This window comes from Mixophyes fleayi, chromosome 7, assembly GCF_038048845.1.
Source record: "Mixophyes fleayi isolate aMixFle1 chromosome 7, aMixFle1.hap1, whole genome shotgun sequence".
In the NCBI taxonomy this organism is placed as follows: Eukaryota; Metazoa; Chordata; class Amphibia; order Anura; family Limnodynastidae; genus Mixophyes; species Mixophyes fleayi.
Window position 1 is genome coordinate 15670572 of NC_134408.1, and position 8672 is coordinate 15679243.

The following is an 8672-nucleotide window of genomic DNA, read 5'->3' on the forward strand; positions in this document are numbered from 1 at the left end:
GGGGCAATTAGTGTCATTTTGGCCCCGCCTCTGCAATATTATTGTTTTGTCATGGGGGGGTGTGTCCAAAATGACGCAAATTTTGTCACCTAATGGGCATGATGCGGGAGTCTTGCCTGCTCTCCCAGGAGTCCTGGAGACCCACTCTGAATTTGGGAGTCGTGGGCAAGTATGATGTAATTGAATGGAGTTAGATGGTTTTACACTGAAGGCCAAAGGCGTGTAGTAGGTATCGCTGTCCTAATAGATTTATTTCTCCATAGACACAATACTGCTGGTGTAGCTATACGGCTTTTCGCAGCATTGAGGGGCCCATCCTACATTGTAGTAAAGGGAGTTTTAAGGGAAAAGTCCCCAAAAAATTTTTTTTTATTTTTTTAAAAAAATAATCCCACCCACCCCACTAATGAAACTTCCAAGGGGTATTATATACCCCAATTTTGCAAACAGCAGGGTATTTCCACCAGCCCTGATTTGTCTGTACAAAAATCTGCATACTTCTATAACAATACAGTACAATATATGCAGATAAATAATAAGTAGCCTGAAAGAGTGTGAATGTGATATTGCTACTAATAACCTTGGCAGTGAATGAGTTAAAGCATCTACATTGGGTGGAAAATCTGTGCAGGACATAAGAACGCAGCGAGGCATGCCGGATAATGTAGTCTTGTTCCCCCTCCTCCCGGCGCACCGTGTGAGCCTTCACGTGCATCTTCGGACTACATCTCCCAGAAGGCAGCGCGGCCCGGGACGTGTGGTCGGTACTGAATGGTTGGGGCTGCATAGGATATGAATGCAGGATTGTGCAGGTAAATGGCTGTGATTAGTCCACATCACCGTAGTCCGCTGCTAGGGACTAACATGTGGTGACAGACTGTACATATATGAGGTACATGACATCTGCTCCATGCTTGCTATCAGTGGTAGGGAGATAAGGGATTAATGCTGCATTATAGCTCTGCAAAGGCTTAGTGTGAGCTTGTACTGTACTAGCTACACCCAGATCAAGTATGTTGCATGATATAAATGAGACCATATTATTAGGAAGTTCTGTGTATTGCTGGAAAACAAATAAATTGCTTTAAAAAACCCCAAAACTTATGTATCCTTCTGTTTCTGTTTCCTCCAGAACTGCCCGTCTTCTGGGTCTGATATATAGACAAAAACATCCAGTGTGTCCCAAAGGTGTCTGTTTGGCAGAGCCATAACTTAGAATTCTAGCGCCTGGGGTGAGAAAGACATATGCCGCCCCCCTAGCCCTCAATTGTAACCAAATTAACCTAAAATATTCCTAAATTGCCCCCCCTTCGGCATTGCGCCCTGGGTGGTCGCCCCTTTCGCACAGCCCTAGTTACGGCCCTGCTGTTTGGCTCTTAGGCATCTAACCTGTCTATTAAGACCAAAATATATTTGTGTAATTATATATACATACTTACCATTGAAATCTTCTTTTCCTAGCTGTGGGGTGCTGGCTTTAAGAAGCAGACGCTAGCCGAGTTGCGGAGATCGTGATGGCACTTATCGCCCAAATTATCCTCCTCCCTGTTGTTCTAGCGCTGGCACTGGATGAACAGGCAGAGTACTCAGAACATGACGGCGGCTGGTATGTATAGTAAGGATCACTATTACACAGGAGTATTATTGTTACATGACTGTGATGTCATCAGACCCCATCAGAGGTGATTATGATGTCATGCATTCCATGCTACATACCAGTCTTTGTATAGAAGGAAAGCAAGCTCTGTTTCTCCTAAGCACAGTGAGATGCACCTGGGGAAGGTTATACATAACAGACAGTGTTTGTTACATCTATGGTTTGTTTCTATGTTGCGTGTTTAATGAAAATAGGAGGCACCCCGACATCAAAGAGCAGTGAGAGCCAATGATATTACTTTTAATTCTGTCTGCAGGCAATGGAACAATTACTCTCCTTTACGGGAAGAAGAGAGCTGTACCGTGGAGCGAAGAGACTCTTCCATCACTTATGCAGAATTTATTGACCGGTGAGTGTTCGATTATAGTCTGCACCATCCAAATGTCAGAGATATAGGGGTAGATTTACTAAAGTTTCTAAAAAAAAAAGAAAAGTGGTTGCTATGGGCAACATTTATAATCACATTCTATCATTTATCTAATACATTCTAGAAAATGCTAGGTGCGACCTGGATTGGTTGCTATGGGCAACACCTCCACTTTTCCTTTTTAGAAGTTTTAGTAAATCTACCCCGTAGACTGAAAGCAGCTCAGTCTACTGATGCCTGGAGACAAAAAACATTCAGAAGTAGATACCCCACTTAAATTTATATATATTTAAATATACATTACTCTTGAGGGCGGAGGCTGTAATATATTTTTAAAAACACATTTTAAAATCAAAACACTGTCCAGTACAGTGGTGGGCAACGGGCAGCCGGCAAGCCTTCACTTTGCCCCTCCGCTTGCCCCTGGTCTCCATCGGACTTATTCTCTGCTTTGTCACAAGCCGGATTCTCTGTCACGTGACCTCCTCTTCACAGCACGGAGAGGTCTCGCCGCATACTAGAGGAGGTGGGAGTGCAGTGTTCTGGAATTCTGGAGCAAGTGAGAGACACATGGGGCATTTTAGGATGAGTGATGTGGGAATGTCAAGGTCGTTTCTGGACTATTTTTTTCTTTCATTCATGAAATTACTGATAACGCCAAGATCTCTGGAACTGTTTGTGAATCAAGGTCAATAGCAGAGAGGAAACGTTAACAATATTTATAAAGCATGTCAATAGTTTTAAAGAGAAAATCTTTCATTTTATTACTACAATAATGAATACATAGTCCATGTTTTCTTCATACAAGGAATGAGGTAAAAATAAGTGTTTTACAGACTCTCTGCACCTCTCTTTCTGTACTTCCCTCGGTCACACTTGTGTCCAGTCTCTCAGCTGCATTGTGGATATTACTGATAACACTTTCCACTCTCTCCCCCACAGATATGCCTACAAGAGGCCAGTTATTCTCCGAGGACTCACAGATAATTCGGTGAGTGGAGGTTGTAGATCGCTACTTTCCTTACACGTCCGTGACTATGTTCTCTAACGACTGCCCTTCTCCTTTCCATCTCTTCCGCCAGGAATTCCGCTCACTGTGCAGTAAGGAGCACCTCCTGAAAGCGTACGGTGATCGCAGTGTCCGGCTGAGTACTGCAAACACATATTCCTATGAGAAGGGTGAGTCTCTGCTCTCACAATTACTCACCAGCAATCCATTGTAGAGATATCACAGCTGAGATAAAACTCTGTTACTGATATGAAACCAGCTTCCTCCACTGTTCACAAATTGACAGAGAACGATACAAACGTTAAATCCTATTTCCTTTGTCTGTTTTGTAGTGGACGTCCCCTTCAGAGAATATTTAGACCACTTGCTGAGACCCCAGGACTTGAACTCACTGGGCTGTGGTGAGTTGTGATGTCACATATCTTATCCATTACAAACACCTCTTTACAGAAAGTTCCATTACTTTTGCTGTTTGTATTGTCCATGCAAAGCACAATGTCTCTCCAGGCTGTATTCACATTATTTCTAGTGGTATAAGTGTAGAGTAAAGGGAATAATTGCTTCAAATAGAATAAATAAAGACTAAGAAGCAATAAATTCTCAAATAATTGGTCAACGCTGGCTACAGCATTTGTGTTTATCAGGAGCCGCACAAGCGTCGCATGTTCTGATATAGGGGCTACACATTACATTTGTCAAAGAAGCATCAAATCACATTAATAGATCAGCGGAGATCTGAGAGTAGAGAAACCTATGGCTGAGTAGTCAAGTTATCGAGAAGGCCTCCATTCCTACCGGGACGGGAAGCCTACGGATCTACTGAGAAGGCCTACATTCCTACTGGGACTGGAAGGCCTACTTACCTACCGGGACGGGAAGGCCTACGGACCTACTGGGAGGGATGGCCTATGTATCTACTGAGAAAGCCTACATTCCTACCCGGACGGGAAGGCCTGCGGACCTACTGGGAGGAAAGGCGTACGGATCTACCGAGACGGCCTACATCCCTACCGAAACAATGCACTGTACCCACACTATAACATTATAAAAGGCCACACATTTTGAAGGTCACATTGACAATTTTCCTCTGTTTATTTGCGCAATATATCTGCTAATTTGCATCAGATCATAAAGATACATTTTAAATGACTTTATTGTAAGATTATAGCATGGCTGTAGATCAGTGTGTGGTCTTTAACAGCTTAGAGCCTCATCTTAATGATTCTGGTTTTAGTCATATTTGCGTTGTCTGTTTAGCAGAATCATCCAGGATTGGATTAGGAGGCCTTATCACCTGGTGACCACCTAATCATAAAATAAAGTGTATCTAAAGTCTATGTATATTGAGCAAAGGAGCACGGTACCTCCGTTTGATTTTTCTATACTTTTTATATTGCGTAATTGATTGTTCTCTTGATTTGTTCCTCTGTTCTAGGTGCCAATATCACTGATTAATGAAAATCTACTAATAAAGAAAAATATAATTGAGTAAATTTGTTGTGACAAACTTCTCCCTCTCTTTACCGGCAGATACTTTGTATTTCTTTGGTGACAACAACTTTACAGAGTGGGGGTCTTTGTTTCAGAAATACACCCCTCCTCCCTTCAAGCTACCGGGCACTACCGGGGCATACAGTTTTGGGATAGCTGGTAAGTAGCGCCATTAAAACCTCTCGTCACAGGTAAGTCATTTACTCACCATAGATCATTTGAGTCCTATAATAACACATAGACGTAACTTGATCCTTTGTCGTAGGTTGCAGAGATGACCGATTGACGTAACTCCTATAGACTGCTCCATGTTAGCACCTGCAGATAGACGTAACGTTCTAAATGAGCATGGAGTAACTAGAGGCAACCGGTGCCCAACCACTCCTTTAACCCTAAATACACACCTTGCCCTCTAGGCTGTTATGTTATTACAAGCAGGCTCCATGTTCGCAGAGGGACACTTGTGAAAAATAAATATGGGGTCAGTGGCCAGAGCATCCAATCAGATGGTTGCTTTCATTTTTTAAACTGCATTGTAAATGAAAGCTGGAATGTGATTGGTTGCTAGGGGCAGTTGGAGTCTACATTACCCTATTATTTACTTACTGATTAAATGACCCCTTTCTTCCCCAGGTTCAGGAACAGGCGTCCCTTTCCACTGGCATGGACCTGGATACTCAGAGGTCATATATGGTAGGAAGGTAAGTCATAAACACATAGACAGATCTGGAAGTGTGTACCTTGCTATATACGGCATGCATGGCTGACCTAACATATTCTGCTGCTTCTGACAGAGTACCCTGGGGTTTGGCTTGCAGAGACGTTAAACATTTTCCTATATGTGTGCCATAATGTTATTGTTATTTAAATAACCAGAGCCTAACCTCACGTTGTAAGTGCAGTTATGACCACATCATTGTGATCTGCTTAATTTACACAATGTGTTCTGCCACTTATTTATTTCAAACCAGCGCTGGTTCCTTTACCCTCCAGACAAGACTCCTGAATTCAATCCCAATGAGACCACGGTCTCGTGGATAATGGACACATACCCCTTCCTCATGGTGGGGGAACGCCCTATAGAGTGCACCATCCGGCCTGGAGAGGTACGTTGAGCTTGAAGCAGTGTCCTGCAGAGTACAGGTGTCTGGGTGCCGTTATGATGTGTAACGGGCTTCTGTAATGAGGTGCAGGATGTACAAGGCTCAATGCCAGTTGTACTGCTGAGAGAGGGCAGGGTGACAGTGCAGATGGGAAGAGGGCAGGGTGACAGCACAGTGTGGTGGAGGGGAGCTGAGTGATGGGAGGAGCAAGGGCAGGAGGTGCTATGTGGGGTGAGGGGGGTGTAGTGAGAGGAGCGAGGTTAGGAGGTGCTATGCGTAGTGAGGACTGAATGAGGGGTGCAGTGTGGTGGGAGGAGTGAGGTTTAGGAGGTGCTATGTGTAGTGAGGGCAGAATGAGGGGGGGTGCAGTGTGGTGGGAGAAGTGAGGGCAGGAGGTGCTATGTGGAGTGAGAGCTGAATGAGGGGGGTGCAGTGTGGTGGGAGGAGTGAAGTTTAGGAGGTGCTATGCATAGTGAGGACTGAATGAGGGGTGCAGTGTGGTGGGAGGAGTGAGGGCAGGAGGTGCTATGCGTAGTGAGGACTGAATGAGGGGTGCAGTGTGGTGGGAGGAGTAAGGTTTAGGAGGTGCTATGTGTAGTGAGGGCAGAATGAGGGGGGTGCAGTGGGGTGGGAGAAGTGAGGGCAGGGGGTGCTATGTGGAGTGAGAGCTGAATGAGGGGGGTGCAGTGTGGAGGGAGGGCTGAAGGAAGGGAGTGCAGTGTGGTATTAGGAGCGAGAAGGGTGCAGTGTAGTAAGAGGAGGGGATGAGAAAGGGTGGGATGAGAGAATGGCGTGTGGAGCGAGGGCAGGAGGTATAGGATGGAGAAGGCGGATGCAGTGTTGTTGAAGAAAGGAGGGCAGAATAAGGGGGTTTAGTGTTGTGCCAGATAGTGTGACAGGAGGATGGTGGAACAATGGACAATTTGTGGAAGAAGGAGATAGGACAACTACGTTGTGGTTATAGGACGACGAGGTGATGGGTGCATTGTGGGAGTAAGAGGCATAAAGAGAGCAGGAAAGGATGCCATGCAATACATGTAAACCACCTACGTCTGAAGACAAGAAATTGAGCCATGTTTTCTGATGCCACCTGTCCCTCCCCAGGTACTGTACTTCCCAGACCGGTGGTGGCACGCCACCCTGAACCTCGATACCAGCGTCTTCATCTCCACATTCCTGGGATAAGGGGACATATCCCAATGTCTACTGCACAACCGCCTGACACCTCAGACTGACAATTCTCAGGATTACCTGTGAACAGCTGGATCGTTCATAGAGTCCACATCTGACCCTTTACTGCTATTTATGGACCACTATGGAGAGTTGTTTCTATGTAACATAGCAAGTGAGGTTTTAGTTGTACGTTCCTCATGACTGTAATAGACACTTGCAATGTTGTTTTTTTAATACATAAATTTATTCTGAGATATGGAAATTGTTGCATCTGTTTGTTACTGAATATACAAATTGGTTTTGTTTTTAAAGTTGGCAGCTTAACGGACCTTATTTTGTTACTCACTTAATCACTAAGCCAGGATATTACGAATTGGTTTTAAAGGCATCTACTTACAAATGGTTTTGTATATATGATAATATGCAGTTGCAATAGCTTTCCCTCTAGGGGCTAGATTTACTAAACTGCGGGTTTGAAAAGTGGTGATGCTGCCTATAGCAACCAATCGGATTCTAGTTATCATTTATTTAGTACATTCTACAAAATGACAGCTAGAATCCGATTGGTTGCTATAGGCAACATCTCCACTTTTAAAAACCCGCAGTTTAGTAAATATATCCCTAGGTGTTTAATCGCCCCCGTTAATTGGTTTCCACATAGAAGACAGCCCTTAGTCTATTAGGAGGTTGCTTATAACCAATAAATAAATCATGCCAGTGACATTATTTGATAGGTTACCCTTAAAATCTAGTCTCTTCCAAATTATACTAAGCACAGTATCATGCTATGAACAGATGGATCATAAAGTAAGGAAACTAGGGTAAGAACTAGGTTCACCGATTACATTCTCCGACATTGCTGTTCCCATGGGTGGCAGGATAACCTGGGGTCAGAATAAATAAGTATAAAATAGTGTATGGGCAACGAAAAAAAAAGTCTAATAACAAAGCCAGTGATCCACAACATGCTCTATGGTTAAGGTAACTATGACCTTGCCAGTTGCTTTTCTGATTTTGTTTTAGAACTGACTTTTCAATGGGACCAAGTGCAGACAATCCTGGCCCACACTGGAATATCAGTCAGCTGTAAAGCTTTGCAGAAAAATGAGAGCAAGTATTGGCCTTTTATATTTTCTAGGCTGGTCGGGCCAAGTGTATTACACTTCCAAAATTACAATTCTGTGAACGATGCTCATATCCTATCAGTTTAGAGATCGGCACAAAACATCTGAAGGTGGCACATAAGTACTGAAACTATCCTTGTGATTTTTGTTTTATATACTCCTCTAATCTGCAGCATTGATCTCGGGCAGTGAAAATTTTCTGTTGGATTAGTGGGAAAGCTCTTTTGCCCATTCAGTAGAAAGTGCCTCCCAGTGTAGCAATGAAATCAAGCTCACCTTTACCATATCACCATTGGTGCCTATTGAGACAACCTGGAATCGCTATATACAACAGATGGATTACAGGAGCAGAATGTGACTGAACAGTAGAGCGGACACGAGCTCCATTCTGCACTATCACAGTTCTCCTATAACTGTATTTCCGTTCAGGGTGTAACCTGTAAAAAGGTGGAAAACCCAGAGAAACAACCCCCCTCCCAAAAAAACAAAAAAACTCTGCACTAGATTTAAAAACTCCTTTCTCTACCTTGTTATTCCCCATCCTGTGCTTCATGGAGAAATTCTTTCCTTTATAGCTCAGATACAAACGCCAAGATTACCAAAAAAGGCAAAAGAACTCCGTGGACACGTAGAAAACAGAACAGCTATCATTTCTTTTCTAGTAAATGGCAAAATAAAGGGAGACTTTTTGCTTGATGTACATCTTGGTTATGCACACCAAAAAAAAAATACACAACTGAAGCCCGGG

General features: G+C 43.6%; 1 protein-coding gene across 2 annotated transcripts; it reads left to right on the forward strand.

The window, feature by feature from the left end:
* Positions 1 to 709: 709 nt before the first annotated feature.
* On the forward strand, positions 710 to 7062 carry JMJD8 (jumonji domain containing 8). 2 transcript variants are annotated; one of them, XM_075179116.1, is made up of 10 exons: positions 710 to 812; positions 1462 to 1606; positions 1914 to 2006; positions 2967 to 3015; positions 3107 to 3203; positions 3366 to 3434; positions 4564 to 4683; positions 5158 to 5225; positions 5496 to 5630; positions 6732 to 7062. In XM_075179116.1, exons 2-10 carry the CDS (start codon positions 1515 to 1517, stop codon positions 6810 to 6812), a joined length of 804 nt encoding a protein of 267 aa, XP_075035217.1. In that variant the 5' UTR covers positions 710 to 812; positions 1462 to 1514; the 3' UTR covers positions 6813 to 7062. The 2 variants fall into 2 exon arrangements, with proteins under 2 accessions (XP_075035217.1, XP_075035218.1); XM_075179117.1 differs by lacking the exon at positions 710 to 812 and adding an exon at positions 875 to 892.
* Positions 7063 to 8672: the final 1610 nt, after the last annotated feature.